The sequence below is a fragment of the Triplophysa rosa genome, linkage group LG15 (genome assembly GCF_024868665.1).
Source record: "Triplophysa rosa linkage group LG15, Trosa_1v2, whole genome shotgun sequence".
In the NCBI taxonomy this organism is placed as follows: Eukaryota; Metazoa; Chordata; class Actinopteri; order Cypriniformes; family Nemacheilidae; genus Triplophysa; species Triplophysa rosa.
The window spans coordinates 6,246,865-6,273,037 of NC_079904.1; the positions used below are offsets into that span (position 1 = coordinate 6,246,865).

The following is a 26,173-nucleotide window of genomic DNA, read 5'->3' on the forward strand; positions in this document are numbered from 1 at the left end:
ATAAAAAAAATGCATGTTATAAAATGGTCAGTTCTGGTACTTGATTCTGATTGGTTGAGCCGAGTTCTAAGCCGTTATAAAATACCCCGATTTATAACTTCTGACCGCATTACATAGCCTAAATATCACTTAATTTACTTTATTTTATGAAACCTTGCTACGCATATGGATTAAACGTTTTAGAAAAGCAATAACCCCGCGAAGCAGTGTACAAGTGCTTTTTATAACAGTTTAGGTGGTTTTAGGCACTCCGCTTCGCGTCGTGCCACAACGCCCTTAGCTGTTATAAAATGCACTGTAACCCACTGCTTCTTGGGCTTATTGCTTTACTATACACTCTTAAAAATAAAGGTGCCTAAAAAGTTATTCCCAGCGATGCCATAGAAGAACCATTTTTAGTTCCACAAAGAACCATTCAGTCAAAGGTTCTTTAAAGAAGCATTTCTTTCTTACTTTTAATCTGAAGAACCGTTTTTGCCTCAAAGAACCTTTTGTGAAACAAAACGTTAAAGGATGTTAAAGGTTCTTTATAGAACCATTTAGATGAAAGAGATTCAGCATCGTGAAGCACCTTCATTTTTAAGAGTGTAGTTTAAGTCAAAAACTTTGGCAGATTTTGGCAGCCCTTTCATGGACAGTGAAAGAACCACAGTCAATGGAAGGAAAGAAAAATGACAGCTAGTGACAAATTTTTCATTCACTTTATTTCTCTGCTGTGCTTCTTCAGCGTTCACCATTCATATCGAACATCATTTTTATTTACTGTGCCTCAGCGAGAATTTTGCTTTCAATTAGAACACTGTAAAAAATCCAACTTGCAAAATGTTCTCCCTATACAAAGATAAATAAGTAACTTATATAAGTAAGTAACTTTTTTTCAAATGATTGTTTTGCATATACTAAACAAAATTAGTGTAAACATGTTTCTAACAAAGATTATTTTGTTGACTGGACTGGACTGGATTCTTAAGTTTTTGGACAAAATGTGTCAGAAAGTTTGCCCAACTTGCGTGTGGTGTAAGTGCATGACACAGTGGCACAACCAGTGTAAAAGCACTCAAGACAAACTGGTTAAACAGTTATTTGATCAAAGTTTTGGTCTGTCTGATGGAGAAAACATGTACCGTTGTAGTAAAAGACGAATCAGTTTGTTTATTTTTGATAATCCATCTTTATTCTCTATTTATGTTCAGCCAACAAAAAAATATTTTGTTCTGTTGTTCATTAGGTACATTTTACTATGTTGTGACAACTGATGACTCAAACATATTTTTTTTTAGTCTCTGTTTGTTGAGTTAACTCAAAACCGTGCTTGTGATAGGTTGCCTTGTTATTATTATTTTAAGTTGACTCAACTGTTTTTACAGTGAAGCTAACTAGCTGATAGCTAGTGAGGCTTTAGGCTCAAGACTTGTGTAATGTCTTCAGGGCACATTCCTCCAAGGCCAGCTACTGTATCTCACCAGGGATTACTCCTCTTAGCTTCTTTTTTTTGGACGGATCCCAAAATGTCCTTGAGTTCTTCAACGTTTTCTTTAAATACATTTCATGCTTGATGTCGGCAAATTCTTCATGTCATTCTATTGTTTATCCCAGGTGAGGCAGTATTTCGCTTTCACCTACAGGCTGAATGAAGGACATTTACAAAATACAAAAAGTACATTTCATGTTATTTATAGCCAGGCCATATAAGACTGGGAGTATCAACAACAGTTAGTTTTCAATATCAAACTCATTTCCACAAATTGTTCACAATGAATGAAGTATGAGTGCTAGATTTTAAACCATTATCCACTTTTAATGTAGATGGCATATTGACATCACACTTGTTTACTTGAGTACACAGAACATACAAATGAATCCACAATTACAGCAATTAATTATGACATGATTACTCAACTCTTTCAATTAAATTTATTGGTCTTTTTTTATTTAAACATACATTTTACTGTATGATAAGTAGCTAGCCTAAGTAAATGTGGGACGTATACTGAGAAAACAAAAGCTTCTCAAGCTTTGTGACTCAACACGTGAAATGTTACCTAGAATGTTTAACATAATTGCTAAAGTACCTGTAATGTATGTCATGTATCTTATAGAAAACTGAACTGGAATCTCCAAATGGACACAACAAGGCAGCAATGTTTTGCAAAAGTACATTGAATTGTTGAATTTTATTTTGTGATTAATTCAATGGCTTTTTAAAGCTAAATGCACCATAAGAAAATTGAGTTAGCTATTAGGATAACCTTTAGCGCAATAACAAAGCCATAAATAGTACATAAGCTATAAATAAAGGGGAGAATTCTAAAGCTATAAATAAATATAATTTATTTATAGCTTTAATCACAAGACTGACAGGGAGACCAGGAGGCCAAAACATAGTCAACAGACACTCTGGAGCAGCATAGCCTGCCAGTTTTCCAAAGCCAAAAATATTTAGATCACATAGTAAAACAAAGATATGTAAACACACTGCGAGTTTTGGACACGCGATCTTTATAAAGTATGTGTTTAAGTGTTTCGATTATTAAAACAGCCATGCCAGAACTGCACCTGGGTGATTCTTACACTGCTGCCAGGTTGAAAAGGGTTCAAAAGTACAAACAGTTATAAGTGTTTTCAATGGCAATGAAGTCTTTCTCAAACTGTGAGTCAAACTAAAGGTGAGGGAAAAAACGGTAAATAAAATTGCTGGATTACATTTTCAAGTTCAATCTAACTGGCTTTTCAAGTCATTTAAAAAATGTTGTATTACTTTTGTATCATCTATGGAAATTAAGCAATTTCTACTATTTTGGTTTCAGCAACTCAGAAATTTAAAGTATTAAGTTGAAATGACTTGTAAAGCCATTTTCACTGTGCTTTTAAAGGCAGCAAAACTATTTTTCCACTTAATGTAAGATCGACTTTATTTTGGTTAAAACAAAATTTTATAACAATTCAAATCAAAATTATTTTCAAAGTCAAGTAAACAACATCTTTACAGTACTTCTTCTAAACAAACCTCTCGTCTTTTTGGCGAAAACATTGTTTTACCCTCCAGGGGCGTTCCTATGGATATCACATGAAAACTGAATTCAAGCTCATGCTGGCGGTTAACTGCATAATGGCACACAGAAGACAGGAAATGAGGCATCCAGTGCATTCTCACTTCCTGCGACTAGAGGACATTTTGCTTTACAGATTACGTCAGGTCACTGTCACAACAGCATGACGGCAGAGGAGAAAGGATGAGGGCGCTGGACCAAACTGCTAAAAAACTGGAGGGGGAATCTAAGAGCAGGGGATTTTAAGTGACTGGTATAATACAGATCGCAAACTAATCAAACTAATGTATGTTGACACATGGGTCAAGATATGCATTTTAAATAGCAAGTTTATTCTAGCATTTATCAGTCTAATACTCGGAGTGTTTTGAATCTTGATAGAGTACGAGTTCATTATAAGCCTTTGGAAATCCAATTTGCTGAGATAAGTGAGTCTCTTGGTTATTTTAAAGAAAACTTACCCTGCACCTTGTCTTAGTATTCTAGACATATTGCTTGCTTCAGTATCTATTTGATCATCCATTAGTTGCATTCTGAGAAACATCTCTCAGATCTCTGTAATATGTTTTTGGAAAACTTTTAATTGCAATCTTGCAATTTGCAATAACAACTTATCTGTACCAACTGTACTGTACATGTCCTACTTCAACATTTAAGATTACATGGATTGTCTGGTTTTATGTGGCTTGAAATAAATAAGGGCCGTTATGTTTAATAGAAATAAATCCCATCGGATTCTCTGAAATTGTAGGTTTTAAAATGAGTTAAATGTTTCGAACGTAGCAAAAAATCTTCAGACTGAATTTGGGAGACACGTGTCATGGATCATTTTTGAAATATCTATACTCATTGCACATGACCCAGCTTCTCCATTCTGAACTGTTTTATAATGCAAAAGAAATTCAATAGTATTCATTGCTGTTATTTTTTGTTGTAATTGTATTTATTGTAACACAAAAAGCACACACTTAGTTGTTCATCTGTAAATGTGCGTGGCCAGTTTAAAGAGTACATAACATGAGATCATGAAAATCACATTTCATGCAGTGTGTAATGTTGCCGTGTTTGAAAGTAAGCAGTCTGCCAAGTTGTAAATACGAAGGTGAATTAATAACAAAGTTATTGGCTTGGAAAAAAGGGAGTCGACTCTGAATCACGCAAACGAGTCGTCCCTAGTCCGATTTGCGAACCGCCGCGGATTTATGTCACTACATATAGTCCCCACCTACGTTCTACTAGGACTGCCCGCGAAAACTTCACTCTTCTCCCCCAAACACTGTAGCTCGTGAGCCTCATTCGTGGTAAACCAATCACAGCAGATTAGGCTAGCGGAAAGGAGGGGATTAGACAGATGAATTGCGGAACATCATTTGAGAGTCAGTCAAGAAGTAAGGTAATGAGAATAACTGAACTATAGAACTATAGAATAACTGCCTATTACTACGAAATAGAAGGTGTAAAAACACTATTATGTACATAAACTTGTTGTTGGACACTCCATAAACCAAAGTAGGACCTTAAAAATCCCTAGTTATGTACTGTTTAAATGATGTTTACCGAGTGTACAAATACCAAACAAGACATGTATACTGAACAGACACTAGCGTTTGTTTTACAAGGGCTATTTGCAAAGATGGCGCCGGTGAGCTTTTGCGATGCCAGGGTCGGCAAACTAATTTCCGGTCGTATAACACTATCAAGTTGTTTTGGTTAACGAAGTGCTCAGCAATGGAAAGAGGATCTGTAATATCGCTGATATATTTGTTCTTTTTTACCTAAAAAACACCCATATTTGCCAGCCAAAAGTCCTCCTTTTCCCATACAATATTATACGACTGCCGACCCTGGCATCCCAAAAGCTCACCGGCGCCATCTTGTGCAACTAACGATTTGTGATGTCACATTAGCCATGTAAAGCAGATCCTCTGTTGATTTGTGGTGCTGTTAATATGTGGACTTTTCTGTGAAGTGCTTTAGAGACGATACAAATAACCATAGAATTATAAAAATACACATCTTTATCTCTTAATTTTTCTATACACACTGTTTCGCACAGTTCAGTCAGCACTGCGTGCATGTGTGTAAATGGCAGAATGTTAATGAATGTGCCCAGTGTCCTATCACAGGTCTGTTGTGGGTCATCTCCTCATGGTTCAATCTGAACTTCATGGAGTGCCCTCTCCTTCAGGGATGCAGAGATGGAGTAAAGCCTGAATACCAAAACAAGAACAATCTTTAGTCATTCAGTTTTGATTATTTCTTATGTCAAACTCATTTCCCCAAATAGTTCAAAAATAAAACCAGACGTCAAATTGTGTTAAATGGAATACTGTCATATTGCTTTTGATTTATGCCAGGATACTGTACATTTCAGAGGAAGATGATTCAATTTCCAGGATTAAATCTGACATACGTATTCTATTTGAATATACTTAGAAACAATACAACATAAATTGAGTACGATTCTGCCAAAAATGTTAAGTCACTATTCAAGTAAGCAGATTTGTTTTTGTAGAAAATGTCAGATTTTGTCGCTTACATTTCACCGCACAGGATGTCCTTTGCAACATTAAATCATGGATCAAAATGTTTTCCTACATCCATGCAAAACATCCCAAAGCAAAGATATTCTAAACTTTTTGAACCCAATGTATGAACATTTATCATCTCTTTTTTTAAAACAACGGTTAGGTGTGTACACTTTTTAAGAATGTGTTAAATATGTGAATGAATATAAACATATTCAAAGTGTAAAGTTGGATACTCAACTAGAGTGGGTGTATAGACACCCACCTTGGGGTCCTGTACCGTTTCCTTTTTTTATTCAAAGATTGAAAGCAGAGAGAATTTGTGCAGTTCTTCTTGCAGTCTATGACTTGATAGATGATTGGATTGTACACTGCAGAGGACTTGGCCAGCAGAGTCGGTACAACCGAGACTGAAATAGGTACAGAATCAGGTTCTCCAAAAGCAGACACCACCGATACTACAGCATAAGGGATCCAAGCTATTAAAAATCCTGCACAGATCAACATCGCCACCTGGAGTAGTCAAGCAGAATCACATGCAATACAACAACGCATTACTCTATTGCCAACTTTTCATCTATGCCTTTGTAATGTATTTTAATGCAAATACCTTAGTCAATTTCATCTCCAGGTTGTGGTTGTGCTTATTCCGTGTGTCGAAATGAGAGACTTCTTTAGCCGAGGACTTCACCTTGAAGATGATCATGATGTAAGAAAAGACGATAATGGCGGTGGGGAGGACCAGACAGAAGATAAGCATGCACATAACAAAGCTCTGACCAGGCACAGAGGCCTGGGCCAGCCACCAATCCAAAGTGCAGGAGGTGCCAAACGGCTCGGGTGCATAATTCCCCCAGCCCACCAGAGGCATGGTGGCCCAGAATATAGCGTAGATCCAGGTGAACGCCACATAGAGAATAGCGTGGCGGCGCTTGAACCATATACCTGATGGAAATGGACAAGAAAGATATTGCTGTAGCTCAAATGGTAGTACATTGTGTTAGCAGCGCAAAGGTTGTGGGTTTGAATCCCAGAGAACACATACAGTAGTGATAAAATGTATAGCTTGAATGCACCGTTTCTCACTTTGGATAAAAGAATGCGCTAAATTCATAAATGTAAGATACAGAAATGTGTGGCAGACAATCAACAGTAATGAATAGTTTTCTTACCATATCTTAAATGACAGATTTTCAAGTAGCGGTCTAAGCTGACGATTGTCATTGTGATGAGACTTCCACAACCAAAGAAAAAGCCAGCCCAACCGTAGAAGCGGCAGCCTACCCAGCCGAAGAGCCAACGGTGAGAAAAACTAGACACCACAAAAAATGGCTTTCCAGTGACTGACAAAAACAAAACGGGAGATATTTATGTCACTTCTACAGTTCTTATAAAAAAAAGCCACACAATAACTACAGTGCATAGCAAACAACTTTCATATACAGAAAAGAGACTAAGTAGTCTGTCTTTGAAATCTGGAAAGTGTCACTCCAAAAACTGTTGTGTTAAAACAACACAATCTGTCCCTAAAGTCCCACTGCATTTGAGAATTTTGTCAGATGTGAATTTTGTCACATCTTTATGCATTAAAATAGCATATGTAAAAGATTTTTCGTGTAATAATTTCTTCATGCCTTAAAATGACTTGAATGTAACTGCAACCTTGCTTCATTTAGTGCACAGCTTCATGAATATGCAAATGAGTCCCCGCCTCCATACAATCACGTGAGCGCTTATTCTGAAATTACAGTCTGAAAGACAAACACACTTATATGATCTACATGTTTCTTAAGATGATGTAGAGGTAATTGCTGTTGCTTCCTGAGTGGACGTTTGCCTACTTTTTAGATATTAAGCTTTTGTGCGCAGCCTAAAATTGCACTGTGCAGGACCTACAAGGAGTCTGCGCAGCCGCTCACGAGCGCAGCTGCAGATGGCAAATTGCCCTCAGTCAATTTGAAATCGCGTTCCTCCGTGCATTCGTGATCGAGTTCGAAAGGTTGGGGTTTCGGGGAACCGGCGCGCCCCACCTGCAGTACCTCTGCCCATTTGACATTTTAGGGAGAAAATATGCCGCAATGGTTTAATATGATGAATTTCCACATGGTTTCTCCACACCACAACATAGGCATATAAACAACATTAAAAACTTGAAAAAACTTGACTTTCACCACAGGGGGACTTTAACCGAACACATCTCTGTGTCTAGTTAAGGACCACTCAGTTTGCGTTTCCTTTAACTCAACCTTGTGTTGTCCCTTTCATTTGTTTCCACACACAGTCGACACAAAATGACACAAAATGTGTTCAAATTCCATAACACAAAAAAGTGTGTTGTAAAAAAACACATCCTTGTGAGTGTGTACAGTCAATGCCTACCACAGAAATTCATAACATATTTTACAAGGTAGCATTATTTTTTCTTAATTTAACATTTCAATTTAAAATGCTTTTTATAAAAACTTTATGTATGCTTGTTATGACCTAACAAAAGAGTTGAAATGGAATGAAACAAATACCTTAAACCTAGAGTTGTACCGAATGTTCGGCCACCGAAAATGTTCGGCCGAATATAGCAAAAAACGCAAGTTCGGTGTTCGGCCGAATATGTGAAGTGGCCGAATAAATTTTACCGAACATGACTCGTGATACGATCAAGCAGCTTTGGAGAATGGATGGGTTTCCCTAGTGGCTACAACTTCCATTGACATCTAAATTACTTTTTTAAGTAATTACACCAAAGAAGAAGTAATATATTCTGTAAATCATACAAAAAAAAAGGATAATACAGAGTCAAGGCCTCAACCAATGATCCCTGCGCATGCCTTTTGGTGTAGTGTCATTTCAAAGCTATCCTCTAGGAGGCGCTACAGTACAGCTATAAATAAAAATAGCTGAAAGAGAAGAGTGACTGAAGGAAGTCTGAAAAGGACAAGAGGCTTTACACATGTCTCATGATTGATTAGATGCACAAATTAAATCGTGAAAGTAATTTAATCTTTCATTCACTTTGGTTGGCAACGCTGAATAACCTCGGATGATTGTCGACTCCGAACTTAATGCCCAAGCAACAAAACAGACTAAAAGTTATCAAAGGTTTACATTTTTTTCAAAGGTGCTTTCAGGAAAATCCTACACAAACCAGAAGAATCTGTTCTGTTTATCTTATATTCATAAAATATACAAAATGTCTTATGTGATATTTAATAGAATATGAACTAACACATCTGACAGATCAAATCATGAGCTCACCTGATATGCCAAAGTCGAACAAAGCGAGATTCAGTTTCATGAACTCTGGCGGCTTTAACTTGGTCTTCCGTTTGATGGTCTTATAGATGACGTAACCATTTCCGGTGGCTGACAAGATACCTGTAAATGAATGCAAGACCAAACAGTCAAACTTCAGATTTCTACATGGAGGTCACCTTTCACATAATTTCATATCCTAGCAGCATGTTATCTCATTTGAGTGACCCGCTAGCAAATTAGGTTTATTTGATGCGACTGTGAATAATTCAACGAACTCTTTCAGTCTGCTGTCCTCATATGATCATGAATAGATGTGACGTGAATGGCACACATTAAAATTACTGATACATTCTTTCTACGGTTTGTGGTCTTGAGATTGTTGACCAAAATAATAAGCAATTTAAGCATAAACTGAATTCAATTGTTCAATTTGATTCACTTGGCATTGGCAAGGCATTGGTTTAATAGGTCAACCTAAAGCTACCAAAGGCATACGTTTTTTTGGTTAAAAAGAAACATAAAACAATCAGGGTACAAAACAGGTCTCCTTACCTCACCACAATCCACAACGGTAAGCATGGTTTATAATTTATTGGGTCTGATACGATAGTAAACATCAGTTGTTTTTCGTCACACATAAATACGTGTCAAACAAAGTTGGTGACAGAAAGGCAAAAGCTACAGATTAAAGTTTTATAACAGAGAAGTCATTTATGAATGTGCATTTACCAAATGCTTCTGTCTTGGCTCTATAGAGCAACAGGAACCCTCAGAGAAGGCATTTACTGTTGTCTGGTTTTAACACAGTCTAGCTCAAACACATCTCCTCTGACTGACCACTGGACAGAGAAGGAAAAGACTAGACGGTCTGACAAACAGAGATGGACAATTATTGATTTTTTTTTCAATTGAAAACACAATTTTCTAGGTCAAGAATTATACTGAAACCTTGGCAACAAGGAAACAGCTTCGTGAGAGATAGGTGAATTGAAAATAATTGTTTCCCCAAAAGCTTAGTGCACAAGAAATGTACTGGCAAAACATCAACATTTTTCTGAAAAACTGTAATGAGTGGGCATTTCTGCCATTCTGTTAGAGACTGCGAGAATTGCTTCTTTCGGCTTTATATTTCAGTTTTAAGATGTTTTATTGGCATGACAAATATTTGTGCATTTGTTTTGCCAAAGCATTTACAGCAATGGAAGGTCTGCATTAGTTGTGAGCATGTAACTATGGAAATATTGTAATTGTTCTGTATAATATTCTACAGAAATATATACACTGAACAAAATTATACACGCAACACTTTTGTTTTTGCCCCCATTTTTCATGAGCTGAACTCAAAGATCTAAGACTTTTTCTATGTAGACAAAAGGCCTATTTCTCTCAAATATTGTTCACAAATCTGTCTAAATCTGTGTTAGTGAGCACTTCTCCTTTGCCGAGATAATCCACAATAAACACAATAAAACACAATAAAAACATGATAAAATTAATAAAAAACATTATTTTTGAATATCATTTTGGAACCAAACTCATACAGTATATATATATATATATATATATATACACACATATATATATATATATATATATATACACACATATATATATTGTATTAAGAGGCTATTTCAAAATAGTTTTTAGGATTTTAAAATGTACTATATATACTAGGTATGTGTTTAGATAAAATGATCAGTTTTGTTTCATTCTGTGAATGACAAACAATATTCCTGTCAAATAATCAAATAAAAATATTGTTTCCTTCTATTTACATTTATTTGCAGACAATGAAAACAGGAGAAACAGGTGAAATTTACAGAAAAGATGCTGTGTATTTTTTCAGACCTCAAATACGGCAAAGAAAACATTCATTTATACTTTTAAGCATAAAACATTTGTACATGTATTCAGGAAAAGTAAATAACCTGGATTTTTAGCACAGTTTTCATGTGTATTCTCATGCTGTCAGTCTTTCACATTAATGCTGGATGACTTTGTCACTCCTGACGTTTCATTTTGTTGAAATTCATCAAACACTGTACTGGAATGATCGCAATACATTCAGAAACACTGATTAAATGAAAATTTGGAATGGTCTCATTTTTTCCATAAGTAATTCTTCCTCATATTCATCTACTTTCTGCAGAACATTTTTTATTGCAGACAAAAGCATTAAATATTACCATTAGATATGTCCTACAGATGGCTTACTGTCAATCAATGACTGGGCAAAGTAAATAGATCAATCCAAACTGACAAATTTTGATTTAGACATAAAATCTGTCTGATTACATTAAATAATTGTCTGTGGTGTGCCCGTGAATCTGTATTACATTATTTTACAGTCCACATTCATAATCAACCAACAAAGCACATGCTTCACAGTATATTGAATCAATGCTTTCCTGCATGTGCCATTGAAATACTCCCAAGATCGTTCATTAGCAATGTCTATTCTTTAAAAACCAATATAAAATTAAAGCTAAGTAGATATTATGCAAGGCATCAAGACTACACACTCACCAATGACGAGGATGTAGAATGCAGCCACTATGTCCGCTTCCTTGGAAAGCTTGGAGGCAAAGGGATCCCCTCGAAGAAGATAGTGTGGGATATAGCCCGACGCTGCTGACGTCTCATTCTCCATTAGGAACACTGAGGAATGTGATAACCTGCCATGGGGAATAAGAAAAAATGTTCAGATTAAACACTTGAACATGTCTTTTAGCTCAGTGTGCCACATGTGCTGGAGCGGGGCCATATCCAAGACCTTTATGATCCACGAAACCTCCAGCCAACATTCTAAAGCTCAAGAATGGTGAGATGACATACAGGTGCTTGGGATATTTCAGATTTATAGGACATTTTGTTGGATATATAGGCAATTTCCAAGGGTTACGGCAGATCGTCTCATTTTTACTACCTATAGACACCGTTTAGAACCCTACATGAGCAGCATGTACAGACATTTACAGTGTCATTACTGAGCAATATTTTCAATGATGCTTCACCAAAAGATTGCCTTCAGTTTTATTTTAATCAGTTATTTCATTCATTCATTCATTCATTCATTCATTCATTCATTCATTCATAGCTTATATCTTTAAAATCTGCTTTAAAAAAAAGCTTTTTCGTTGGTGGGTCGTTTGCAGCCAAAAAACGAATCACAGGTCTTGGAGTCATATGCAGCAGGAAAACCACAAAGCTAAAGATAAAATGTAAGCAACTATAAGCATAACAAATCATGTTATGATAGCAAAACAAATAGGTTTAGCATCTTTTTAGAGGGACGTGAAATGCTTTAGATAATGTAGATATTGTTATTGTATTATTGAAAATTTGTATTTATATTTTGAGGTTTGCAGGGGATATGCCGACAATCATTTAATTTTGTTGAAGGGATAGTTTGCCCAAAATGTCACAAAAATTCTGTCATCATTTACTCGCCCTCAGTTTGTCCCAACATGGTATAAAATTATTTGTTCCGTTGAACACAAAAGAAGATATTTAAAAAATAGTTCTGGGTCACCATTGACTGCCATTATAGTAGTAACTATTTGCTTACAAACATTTTTCTAAATATCTTTCTTTGTGTTTAGCAGAACAACAACACAACAAAAAATTCGGTAACACTTTACAATAAGGTGCTATTATTTAACATTATTAAATGCATTAGCTAACATTAAATAAAAATGAACAGTATAGTTTTTCAGCATTTATTAATCCTTGTTAATATTAGTTCATGTCAATACAGTTATTCATGTTAATTCATGATGCATTAACTAATGTTAACAGTGACAACGTTTGATTTTAAACATGTATTAGTAAATGCTGAAATTAACATGAATTAATATTAATAAATGCTGTATTAGTATTGTTCAATGTTAGTTCCTTTTAGCTAATGCATTAACTAATTGTTAATAAATAGCACCTTATTGTAAAGTGTTACCAAAAATTCATACAGGTTTGGAACAACTGGAGAGTGGGTTAATTGATGACAGCATTTTCATTATTGGGTGAACTATCCCTTTAATGTAAAAAATAATTTCAGTCTTTTTCTTTCAAACCAAAATGCGTGCATCTTTTCTCATTCGGGGATTCTAAGAAACAACATTTGCAGAATACAAACAAGCAGAGAAAGGGTCAGGATTTGTGCACAACCCTGTGTTTTCGTACACGACAATGCAGCTTTTCTTCTTTAGCATTCTTCTCAAAAGGCATTTATTTACAGGTTGGTTTGAACCAAACAGCCATGCTCAAAATATTCTGCACTACCTTTATTGTCTGACTGACCACTGGACAGAAAAGGAACGGACAAGATTGTGTAAGATACAGTAATGGATAATTGTTGATTCGGTCTTTTATTACAACTGCAAGGATAAATGTACTCAATCAATGTCATATTACATTGAATTACATTGCAGTTTTCCTCAGTGGGGCTAAAAACATGCAGAGATAGCAGCCAAGAACGGCGAACTGACTGCGTGTAATGATCTCCTGTTACGAATACATGACACGTACACAAGTTGTTCACAAAACAATTAAAACAACACAACACTGAGTTTTTCACGAACATTGTCGGTCTCTGCAGGTGATTTATGCAGAGCAAACAGCACAAGCTTAACTTAATGAGCATTCATTGGACTCTCTGGTGAAAAACAGATTTTACAATCATCTCACGGGAGATCAGACGTCACACTTCCGTGTTTTAGGTAACACGGTTCTGCAACTCCTAACACGTGATATTAGAATATTACAAAAAGTGAGAGGTTACTAAACCACACACCCTCTCCCCCTCCCCCAGATGATCTGGTTTTATATAGTGCGTAATGAAATGAAAAGTGGATCAAAGCTGCAAGAGAGGATTACTTCACTAAAAAGGGTAGGCTACATAGGCTAAGCATAATGACATTAGGTTTTCTGTGAAAGCATTTAAGACATCTGAATTGGTCAGTTTGGTATAATTAAATCACTTGATGTCAATCAATTACTTCAAACTAGAAACGAGCCCAGGCAGATTCATACGATTTTTGAGACACTCTTTGGTTTTTCCTACTTTATCATAATGCAAATCAGCTCGCAATTATTATCTGCAGCACAGAGTTATTACTCATCTGCAATCTAAAAAATGTTATTTAAAAACGAGCATAAAAAATGCGTTTAGATTTTTTATTTTACATAACAGATATATGCAAAAAGTCTTCTATAAGACACATGTACGTATCACATGTAGCTTCAACAAGGATATTGCCAGAGTAAAAAATAAGATCTTTAAATAAAATTAATTAAAAAATTTCATTGTAGCCTATACGTAGCAGGTTGACTTGAACTAACCATCAGATTCATGATTTATTTATAAAAAAAAAACACGGGTTCATCTACACTTAATAGGATAAATAATGTGACTTCTCAATAATAGCACAGTGAACGCCATAATGCTCTTTTGGACGGAGAATAAGAGCCGGTTTCTATAGCAGGTTTCTCTGTTGTGATGGCTGGCTGGATGCCACTTGTCAAACGTTTAATGTTTCTGTCAGAGTTTAAAGGGTGAATATTTTAAAATATCAATTTAACAACAGTGAGAGTAACAACCTGTAAAGTGAAAGATGTCTTTTATAACAGTATCACGTTTTTAAAACATAAAACCTGTTTCTGAGGTGAACTATTGACGTTAATTTTATTTCCTGCATAATGTTTCATCATAACTCTCAACCAACAGATAAAACCAAAGCATTGCTCGTGGCACTTCTTTGAACTATGTATGATCGCTTTGTATAGTCATCACATGGATCTGCAGTCTAAATAGGTCTTTATATAGAAAATAACCTAGAGTGATTAATGCCTTCAGTAAGTGATATTTTATTTACAGACAGCATTCGTTTGACGTGTCCATACAAATACAAAATCACAGTTGCGCAAGCTTATCGACAGGTGTCAAAATGATGCCACTCACTGGAAATGTAGAATGCATTATTACATACAAGAGCAAATGTTTACCTGTAATTGTAAAAGCATCCCGATGGGTTTGTGCACTTTTGCAGTGTTGCTAAAATTGAGTTGATATCCTTTTCATCTCTTCATCATCTCCGCTTACAACACGCACTGCGCCGGTGATGTTTCCTCTGTTATCAAACGCTTGTTTGTTTGACTTCTTTCTCAGGTGGTGACTGTGAATTTTAAACACGATCCTTCAAACTACTGTTGATCTGAAGTGGTGGAAAAGCAGAACGCAGTAATGCACATAATTTCTGGAGCTCAGGCGTTGGAGGGAATTTGGGAAAGCGCATCTGGTGGTGTAAAGTGAGAGATTGAGTAAGCGACGGCTTACAAATCCATACAAACCCTCTCTGTTTCCTCCAAAAGAGGCTGGACAACAACACACGCATAATGATCGGTTAAACCCCGCCCCCTTGTTTGGGATGGAGGTGTCAATTATGGGAGATTTCCGCTTGTTTGAGGCGAAATTTAATTTCTTCATGTGAAATATGATTTAATTTTGAAGGTTACAAATAAGGGTTCTTGTTTCAGAATTTTAAACTTTTTTATAAAGACATGATTTGCATATTAATTCAAATTTGTTTCTATAGCACTTTTCATAATTTTAAATTATTACAAAGGAGCTTTACAGAAAATGCATTTTATATCATAAAAGAATAAAGAAAAAAGGAATTATAGATATAAGAATTCAATAAAAAAAACATTTATAAATATCTAGAAATTATAATACAAATATAAATTGTCAGGGTACAAAAGCAATGGCAGACAGTCAGACTCAGTATCAATTAGATTTAAAGGGCCAGCATCAAATTGATCTTTTAAGGATTATGGCGAAACTGGAAAACCTACAACTTTATTCAAAAAGACCATCTAGTATGTTCAATTAGTGTAAGTGGATTGACAGACAGCAAAAGCACTTGCATGTCATTTGCTCTGTTATACCCTGAAAAAAGATAAGCAGAAATAAGCATGTTGGATCTGGCTCAAACAACACAAAAATATTTTAAAACACATAACACCTGTAAAAATGCATAAATAAACAAATAGGCCTACTGGGGGAAAAGCATCTTCCAAATGCATAAATGCAATGTAATGCAAATATGGGACCACAGATACTGTCTTTTCAGCTGCTGCTGAGGAAAGAAACTATAATTGGCACGTATCAAATATGGTGCATATTTTGCGCACGCTCAGGGGATGCAGGTCACAGATGCAGTCTCCCCGCCATTTACACAAGCGCTGGTCAGTAGCAGCCTTTCCTATTTTTGCATGATTTAGCCCAAATTCACACGCCCTTTGCTACTTTCTTTCCTCTTGTTCGGTCAAGGATGACCTCAGAGCCAATAAAAACATGTTTTCTACATTTCTGTTGCCTCCAAACAGACTGAAATTGTACGCTTTGTATCTCACGCACAGCGTGAGACTTATGAGTCCGCTGGTAAGAAAGGTAGACTGTTTGAATTTTAAAGGTCCATAATGCTCACACGGACACATTCATTAAGATAAAAAAACACTTATAGAGGGATGCTGTAATCTGTGAATACATAATCCATTCATGTAAGAAGTGTATAGTTTCATACTGGATTATGGTAATGTGTGTTATGTTAATGGCTCATAATAAAGAGATTAATGAAATACGTTAGCTGTGGATTGAGAGGATTTTGGTAAACATGTAGCAATTGCTAAAAGAACATGTGCTCTAGACTAGATCAATGCAATCAAACTGGAGTGTTTGTCAGTGATTTCTGAAAAGAAGATAATATCCACACATCCACTTATTATAGCACTCGATCATTTAGATTTTCAGAATGAGATATGAACAGAATAGTTTTGTGTGAATACGCAACAGACAGTAATGTTGTGTAATGGGTTCTTTTTGAGATTGATTTTGCAGTGTGCGATTTTTCCCCACTTCAGACATCTGGTGGTTGGCTGTTTGAAAATGTCCTTCCAATACAAGTCAATGAGGGCCAGTGTTGGTTGCTTATAACCCATTCTTTAAAATATCTTTTGTGTTCTGTAGAAGAAAGAAAGTCATACAGGTTTAGAATGGCATAAGGGTGAGTAAATCATGAAAGGATTTCCTCTCATCTTTTCAATTCAATACACAATGTGATGGGCCGCTCAGCAATTTTTGACATTTTTATATTTCATAAGTGTAAAATCAAGCAATTAAATTCAACTTTGGTGAACCTTGAGGTGTCCTTGGTTAAAAACAATGTAGAAGAGATAGAAAGTGCAGGAGGTAGAAGAGTTGATTACGTCAAAGATTCTCTTCTAGCTATTTACCTTTAAGTGAACATTGAACATGGACAAGAACATAAAGACAAGAACATGGGGTTGTACAGACACATTTGGTTGTCATGGAAAAACCTTCATGATTTCACACAGCATTCTAAACACACCTCCTGACCTGACAGATTACTCAAGAAACCAAGGTAAAATGAAACAAAAACACATTTAAGCATGTTTCATTGAGTTCATCTTTATGATATTAAAAGCATGAATTTCCTTCACAATGTATTCCACTGCTTGTTTATAAAAAATCACAGAGTTGAAAAAAAAGACACTGTTAGAAAAATGGAACAGGACACCGTGGAATATGTGGGAAAAAAATCCATTCACACATTTAATGGCATGTGTAGAAAACCATACAAAGTGTTGGAAAACAGATCAGGAAAATGCATTAGCGGATTCACACATGCCTGTTTGTGGAGCTGGAAGTCTTCATTCACAGGACACACCAGTGCATGCAGGGTAAATGTGTGCATTTCTTATCCGGTTCCAACAAAGAACAAAATGTCAGGTCCATTTCTGAAAGACTCAGGAACTCCAATGCTCCTTTAGACCAGGCCCACTGAATAAAAGTGGGATTAAAAAGACAAATACGCTTTCTAATACACTGAAAATTATAAATGGTAGGACTAACACATTGAATAAGCATCTTTGGACTGCTTTATCCTTTAGGACTAGATCAGTTCATCAAAGGAATATGAGAAGACAATGTATATTTAAATACTGATTTTCCTGCAGCTCAGTGGTAAGAGCATTGCGTTAACAACGCAAGGTTGTGGGTTCGATCCCAGGGATTGCACATGCCTATGTATAAATGTATAGGATAAAGCAATGTAAGTTGCTTTGGATAAAAGCGTCTGCCAAATGCATAAAATAAAATAAAATGCAACGCTTTCACAAAACGTTTCACTCCAAGTATCGACCTGATAATATATTAAAAAAGAAAACATTAGTGTTAAATTGGAAAATGTTCTCCTGGGGTCTCAGACTTTTGAACACAGTCGGTATGGATATAATCCTCTAACTATATCTGCAGAAAAACATTTTACTGTAGATAACTGATTATAATTAGGACCTACACTGAAAAACAACAACTACACTCTTAAAAATAAAGGTGCTTAAAAGGTTCTTCACAGTGATGCCATAGAAGAACCATTTTTGATTCCACAAAGAACCATTCAGCCAAAGGTTCTTTCTTACTTTTTTATAATCTAAAGAACCTTTTGTGAAACAGAAAGGTTCTTCGAATGTTATAGGTTCTTTATGGAACCAAAAGGTTCTTCTCTGGCATTGAAGAACCTTTTGAAGCACCTTTTTTTAAGAGGCTTTTTTATTAGGATTTACTTACTTTTTGTTTTTGTGTTAATTTGCTTAATTTTTTGTACACAGTTTTTTAAGTAAATTCACAAAAACTGCCACAAAAATTAAGTACATTTACTTTTAAAAACTGTGTGCAAAAACTTGACACACTTTTTTGTAAATTTACTTAAAAAAGTGTGTGCAAAAAAATAAACAAATTTGTTGTTTTTTCCAGTGTAGCATATACAGTATATATATAACAAATTCATTTCTATCAAAAAAAAAATATTTGTCAAAGGTTCTTTGAAAGAGAAAATTGCCTTTGAAGTTTTTAATCGGAGGCACTGTAGCAGGCTATCCACTCACAAAAATAAAGTTTTTATATATTTATGGTATGAAATTTACAAAATGTCTTCATGGAACATGATCTTGACTTGATATCCTAATGATTTTTGGCATAAAAGAAAAATCGATAATTTGGACCTATACAATGTATTTTTGACTTTTACTAAAAATGTTTCCATGCTACTTAAGACTAAGGTTTTGTGATCCAGGGTCACAAATGGTTTGTCTTTGTCGTCATTTAGCACCTTTATTTTTAAGAGTTGCTTTGTACTGCATTTTCATTTTTCACAATAGCAGTCATGCTCACCTTTTAATATCTCTATAGCAACTGCAAACCTGTGGGTCAAAAACCTACACTTGCTATGTAATGGCCTTGGCCACATTAGGGTGGTTAGAAGCGATTAAAAAGCATGACCTATTACTCATGCACAAAGGAACCTTGGTGCTATATTCCAAAATAAAGGTATACTAACTGCAGTGCTATGCTGCAGACCATTGTAGCTAGACAAACAAAATAACAAGATGATAAGTTTCTTTAACAAAAGCAAGTGGATAAATGTGTTCAAGATGAACCTTTGGAAAATCCAATCGTTTAAGCCCAGGAGGTAACAGCTTGATATTGTAACACAGTTGGGTGGTCTTATGGTTTCGTGGACATGCAAATGTAGTAGGACGGGACAGTTAAGCTTTGACTTAAGTTTAAGATTATTAATGTTTTTTAAATAATGCTGCTTGTCAATACATCTGTAAATACAGCTTACTATTAAAATACTTTTATTTTGTCACAATACATCATTTACAGAGATAAGGGGATTTAGCTGTAATTTAAAAGGTGGTTTGAAAATGACCATATCAGACTCTATTGAAAGTCACGAGTTTGTTTCAAGAAAGACTTCTAGGAAAGAACACAAAGCAACTCTATAAAAATGCCAAAACATGAGATCATAAGCTGTCAGCTGACTTAAAAAATGAATCAAGCTTTTAACTAAAGGATTATACTGTTGATTTGTGTGCACATCATAGCCCTCGCTTCTTTTGCCTGAAGGTAGCACTTAATGAATGGATGAAATTAATAAAGAAAGGTCACAAGGTTTAAAATTACGGCATAAAAATATTTTTCTTAGTAAAATCACAGGAAAATAATTTCAAAACTATTTAATAAATAAATCAATTCCAATGAATTATGAAAAATTTATTCATCATAATTATTATCATATCGCCGCGGACATTCCGAAACCCCGGACATCCAAATTCCCTGTTTTTCAGAAAATGGTGAAGCACTGTACTTACTGTTGTTTTTTTTTTTTTTTAATTATTGATTAGATATTTGCAAAACCCAGTGACAAACATAAAGGATGACTAATAATAATGATTTATGGCAAAAAATAAAAATGACCAAATACGGAGATACAAGATTTCAGAAGGACAGCAGAGATATGATCATATCATTATGTTTGATCAGCTTTTACTATTATTTTATGACACCATGCACAGGTTTATGTAATAGAATATCTAAATATTAAAATTACAAGATAAAAGTATCAAACTAATAAAGGTCATCTAAGAATAATTGATTTGGTTATAAACAGTATTAAATGACATGTTGGAAACTATGTGACATCTCACGGCCAAAGCATATTTTCTGCAGCACACAAACTTTTATTCAAAATCTTTTGCTCTTTTCAAAGTGAAACAACAGCAGCCATCTCACGAACCCAATTTGCATGAAAAGGCCACTTCAGATTTTATAACACCACCGTTCAAGCAAAATACACTGACACTTAAATGTAAATTCTGTATTGCATTAGCAATCACATGTGCAACTTTTCACAACGTCACAAGAAATAATTCCCCAGTCGCTAGCATCTCCTTTTCTTTGGAAAGAGTCAATTGCAATTCAAAATCTATAGACACAGACTGACATAAACAGTGTCTGAGTGGCTGAGTATTGTCAATAGTGTAAGTCTGGAAGGTGTGCATTAAAGGACTGGAAGGTGTGCATTAAAACCCTTTAACACACGCCTAGCTGTGGATTATCCCTTACTTGTAATTTAAAACAATGGTTGGGTTTGTTCTTATTCATGGGCTAAAACAACCCAGCATTGTTTTAAGTGGAAAACCAAAACAACCAGAATTTACCCAATGGGGTTCAAATAATCTAATTTAGTGCTTCAGCGTTTCAAAACCAAGTGTGATGTTTGTTACTGTATAAGGCACTAGCCATTGAACTGCCAACACTTGTTGACCACTATTATAAATATTATGATACGATTTTATCATAGTAGACCTACACTTTTCTAGGGTGATTTTTGCTTGAGGTGGAAATTATTTTTCTTTTAAACTTCAGCAAAATTAACCTTTTCAAATGAAAATAAAAATTTCAGACATGCTTTGTGAAATCGCACATCTAATTAATAACAACCATAGCAGTATCTGTAAATAAACATCTTTATTTAGCCTGGAAAAAATCTCAGTTCATGCAATTCAGGAAATCATGTAAACAAGATCATTTTAAGAGATGCTGAATGCACAACAGATCTTCAGAAAGAAAATGGAATGTGTTTTACCCCATTTCAGACGACACACATTTTTCATGTTCTTTTATGGGATATCTTCTGAAGTAGATACAGTACAACAAAACATCTGCACAAGAACATATTCATTTTACAGAGAGAGATGGAAACCAAAGAGATGTTTGTTTATTGCTTTAAGGATCAATATCATCCTACTGTGTCAACAGTGGGCAGCTTGCGATTCCTCACTTCCTTGCTCACTCAAACAATCCCTGATCAGGAATTTTAGGAATTAGGATTTTTTTAAAGATAAGCAAACGTAAGCTTTTTAAAGAAGCCTAAAGAATGGGAACACTTGTCTGTGTATCTAAGAGCATTCAATTTATTGTGTTTAAGACAAACTTGAGTTCAAGTTGAGTTTGTTGAGCAATGTAGTACTCCACTTGTTCATACATACGTTCTGGTTACTATTAAAAGCCCAGAGTTTAGGAATTAAATAAATAAATTTCACTGGTTATTTTGGACAATGTGACTGGATCTACACCTGGAATCTCTCTTTTCTCATCGTGTTGTTCGGGCTGACTGGCCTTCGTCTCTTTCTCCGAGAGACAGTTTCCTCCGTCTCCAGAGGTGTGTTTAACAAACTGAGTCCCATCAGAAAAAACCAGATGTTTTAACCAGACAACCAATCATCTTGAAACAGGTACCGGCAGGCTCTTATGTAGAAACATGCTACCAAGACTGGAACATTATTGGAGTAAAGCAAACGTGTCTGGTATGTTTCTTTATGATGTAAAAGATGACAAGACACAAAAACGTAAAGTGGATCCTTAAAATTTCAACATGATTTTTGGGAGTATTGGTCCAGTAGGACAAAACCACTAGGTCTTAAACAGGAATTTAAATTGTGAATTGACTGCATGTCATTCATATGGTGAAATGACACCACGTTTGAAAGATCTTTTTCTTGTGGGGATGCACGTTTTAAACTAAACACGGATAATAATCCCAGTACATTTGTCTTTATGATGTCACAATCGGACCATAAAAATATATATCATGCTGTAAATCTAAGTATACACATATATATTTATATATTTTTATATATTTATATAGTATGAGCGCTCCCAGTATTAACACTTGTAAAAATCTTAACAGGCACAATAGTGTTACCCTGGATAGGAATGTTAGAAAACAACAAAAGAAAAAACGTCTCCCTTTCGAAACGGCAACAGAATACATCATCACTTTGCAAACAAGAGTATGCCATACATAACCATCTAAAGAAGCTAATACAGACAATAGTATTGCTGAGAGCATAACAGTTCGCTTTAAAAACTAACCCATGTCATAAAAAAACAAGGAAACGACATAATCCCCCATCATTTATACAGACTCAGTAGTATTAAATGCATAATCCGCTGCACTTGTCGATAAGTACGGAGATTGCATATCCAGCACAGTAGTTAAGTAAGGCCTCAATAATTTTTTCTTGGCAAAAAAAAGAGGAAAACAAACATATACATCTGATGTAATTACACTTTTCTAGACCTAGAAAAATTCATTTATGTGCAAATATGTGAATCTTACAATTTGTAGAAGTCAGTGAGTGCAAAAACGACATTTGTCCCTCCAGCTGGAGTCGTTTTTCACCCGTGACATGACAGCGGAGCTTCACGTCCAGATTGGTGCCAGGTTTCACGTTGACTGTACAATCTTCTTCAGTTTTTCTATCTCCATCTAAAAATAAAACGGTATGGTAAACGTAGGGCTGTCGCGATAAATATCACATGATTTATGAAAATGCTGCTGCATCTGAAAGCTAGAGGGCGCTCTCGTGCGGAAACTCCAAATACGCGCTGCAGAAGAAGACCATAACACCTTCTAGAATCTAGGAAATGCCTATGGACATCTTTTTATCACTGTTAGTCAAGCCTCATCAGGTATTTTTATGATAATAAAGTATATTTATAATGATCATGTTTGACGCTTTTTCAAATGCACGTTATAAGCGACTCAAACTCGCACTGCTTTTAGATCGAGCAGCATTTCCTACTGATCCCAGAGCCGTGCTTCACAGACAAGCTATGCATGAAAAAAATATTGAAACATTGCATATCGCAGCCAGTTCGATTACAATAGGGTTTAGTGGTATCGCGATAAATTAACGTGCAGCCCTCTTTACATGGTGAGGTGTTGTTTGAGTTGTGCTGATATTCAACAACAGCATTTGACCTCATATGATGTTTGAATATCAGGGATCATTACAGCATAAATGATGCAGGACGAGTTGTGCACCAAAACGTAATGCTTTTGTTTAGGAGTTTCATAAAATGCCTTACTGTAAGTATAGGCAGTAAAAAAAACTTAAAGACCATTCCAAAATTTAATTTAATCAGTATTTCTAGATGTACTGTAGCCAGTGTGTGTTGAATTTCAACAAAAATCAAACTTCAGGAGTGACAAAGTCATCCAACAGCAATGTGACAAGACACATGAAAACCGTGGTTATCACATAAAAAACTTTTCCTAAATTAAAAACTTTTCTTAAATTACAAATGTTACTGTTATATGTCCTAAAATGAATATGAACTTGTTTTCTTTAAAGTATTTGAGGTCTGAAAAATTACAAATTATCTTTTGTTTAATTTTGCCCTGTTTCTTCAGTTTTCATTTTCTACAAATAAATGCAAAAGCAAACAATATTTTTATTTGAAATTTGGGATTTTTTTTGTAGTTCAAAGAACAAAAATGAATATTTACCTAAACTCATACCAATAAATAGTAAATTCTGAAAAACTGAAAATAATTTTTAAATGGTTTCTTAATTTTTTTCCTGCGGCAATATGTTCTCGATCAACTCACATTTAGCCACTGCGACATGATATGATAACTCTCTATGCATGTCATGTGATGAATGCAGATTTACAGTAGGTACAAAACTGCTAGATTCATGGTTGATGCAAATACCCAGCAGGAGACCCAGGGCTACGTCAGACCCCCTGGAATCCCCCCTGTGGTGTGTGGAAGCGAAAGATCAGCACTTAAACTATAGCGTACCCTTGAGATGCTCAGAACCAGCACTCGACCATCTGAGGGTAGTGCACCATCATACTAAGACTCGAAAAACCTATAAAGAGAACCTTTGATGTAAAGATGGATGTACCTGCAGAGCCACACGTTTGAGCCTCTCGTCATCCAGTTCATTTCTGAGTTCATGTAGTTCTCTCCTGCAAGACAAGACGAAAGATGTGTCCCATCATTCATAATGTTTATCAGTAGAACGAGACGACTTTCATACGCTAGTCAGATGATGTACTGGGATTTAATATCGGAATATGAGTTACAATACATTTCTGTTAAAGACAAAATTTGTTCTGTTTAAGACAAAAGAAGATATTTTGAAGAATGTAGGAAAGAAAAACGGTTCTGGGGCCCTTTTGACTTGTCATTTTTCCTACTATGGTAGTCAGTGGTGGCCGAGAACTGTTTGGTTACAAGCATTCTTCCAAATATCTTTCTCTGTGTTCATCAGAACAAAGAAATGTACACAGATTTGGAACAACTCGAGGGTGAGTAAATGAAAAATAATTAAAAAATATTTTTTATTTTTGGTTGAACTGTCCCTTCAAGAACACGCAGCCCTTCAATAAGGTAAATGACAATCAGCAAACAAACTGCACTGAACTATAATACAACTATCCTATTGTTTCCACGTTGTAACATTATTTACAGAGTATGTACTTAAAATCTATGACAGCTATAAAAAGAGTCAAGATGCCCTCATTAATTGACTTACAGGTTGTTTTATGGCTAGTTGATTACTTACAATTGTTGTGTCTTCAGTAACTCTACAGAGAGCATCAGCTCCTTCATCTGGGCCTTAAGGTCTTCCAGCTCAGAGCCCTTTTTCTCCTCCTCCTTGTCAGCTTTTGGTTTGGACTCGGGTGCGATTTGGGTGCCTAAACTTGCTTTAGGTGCAGGAGATGGTAATGATGATGAGACAGATGTCTGAAATAAAATAAAAGAGGGATTGTGACAGGTACCCAGGTACGATACAGCTTGTAAAAGGAACAGTGCTATTATTAACAAAGAACGCAAAACCACAATGAAAGAGAAGAGACATTCAATTCAGATCAAGGTCATATCAAAACTGCTCATGAGCAGTTCGCTTAGAAACCCTTGTGGTATATCTTCATGGTATATCTTCTGGAGGAGCATCAGATAATGACAACCATGTGAGGAAAATTAAACCTCTCATATTTCTTTGAGTTGGCTATTCGATTATTACATTTAGTTATTATAGAAAAGAACATAAGATGATTCAATTAACGGACAAATTTGATGTAAACACTGTCAATGTTGGGGTATAAACCCTTCTTTACCTTCTGTGAGGAAGATGTCTTGTCCACTTCATTCAGTTTCTCAATTTTCTCAGGTTTCTCGACAGGCTCTTTGCTCGGCTGTAAGACGTTACAGAGCGTGGGACATTACATGAATGAAAAAGCTATAGCGCTAATACTACTAACCTTCTCACATTCACATCATATAATGTTTTCTTTCTCAATCAAAATACAGAGTTGAGGTTGTGCTAAAATACACGATAAAATAACATGATGATAGCTTAAAATTTTGAATTGAATTGAAATGTGTCGTTAATATTTTTTATAGGGCTGTCAACGTTAACGCGTTAACACATGCAATATAATTTTTTCAGATTAACGCGTTAAAATATTTCACGCAATTAACGCAGCATCCGTTTATTTTGTCATCCTTTGTCTAGCGTTACATTATATAATCACGCTCTTATTCATGTAAAGGCGAGTTGATTTGAAACAGCTGCTTTGATGCCCTTAGTATAGATAGACAGCTTCTAGCTGTGGGACGAGGC

General features: G+C 35.4%; 2 protein-coding genes across 4 annotated transcripts in view; both read right to left on the reverse strand.

The window, feature by feature from the left end:
• Positions 1-1,177: 1,177 nt before the first annotated feature.
• Positions 1,178-15,148, reverse strand: opn5 (opsin 5). The gene is made up of 7 exons (XM_057352983.1): positions 14,831-15,148; positions 11,357-11,505; positions 8,831-8,950; positions 6,751-6,921; positions 6,189-6,523; positions 5,844-6,091; positions 1,178-5,260 (listed from the first exon to the last, which is right to left on the reverse strand). Exons 2-7 carry the CDS (start codon positions 11,478-11,480, stop codon positions 5,197-5,199), a joined length of 1,062 nt encoding a protein of 353 aa, XP_057208966.1. The 5' UTR covers positions 11,481-11,505; positions 14,831-15,148; the 3' UTR covers positions 1,178-5,196.
• Positions 15,149-21,203: 6,055 nt separating this feature from the next.
• cd2ap (CD2-associated protein) overlaps positions 21,204-26,173 on the reverse strand; it is a 33,518-nt gene continuing 28,548 nt past the window's right edge. For all 3 annotated transcript variants that reach the window (XM_057353426.1, XM_057353425.1, XM_057353424.1), the window contains exons 16-19: positions 25,668-25,745; positions 25,112-25,293; positions 24,449-24,512; positions 21,204-23,022 (exon numbers count right to left, since the gene is read on the reverse strand). In XM_057353426.1, coding sequence (XP_057209409.1) covers positions 22,981-23,022; positions 24,449-24,512; positions 25,112-25,293; positions 25,668-25,745 — 366 coding nt within the window. In that variant the 3' untranslated portion in view covers positions 21,204-22,980. The remainder of the gene's footprint in view (positions 23,023-24,448; positions 24,513-25,111; positions 25,294-25,667; positions 25,746-26,173) is intronic.

What these genes read in the sequence shown, in the direction of transcription:
- opn5 (XM_057352983.1), bottom strand. Translation starts at nt 11,480, where the DNA reads ATGGAGAATGAGACGTCAGCAGCGTCGGGCTATATCCCACACTATCTT. An exon ending in GTTCGACTTTGGCATATCAG is followed by an intron (nt 6,922 to 8,830) that starts GTGAGCTCATGA and finishes TGTTTTTGTCAG; the next exon opens with TCACTGGAAAGCCATTTTTT. An exon ending in AATCTGTCATTTAAGATATG is followed by an intron (nt 6,524 to 6,750) that starts GTAAGAAAACTA and finishes CATTTCCATCAG; the next exon opens with GTATATGGTTCAAGCGCCGC.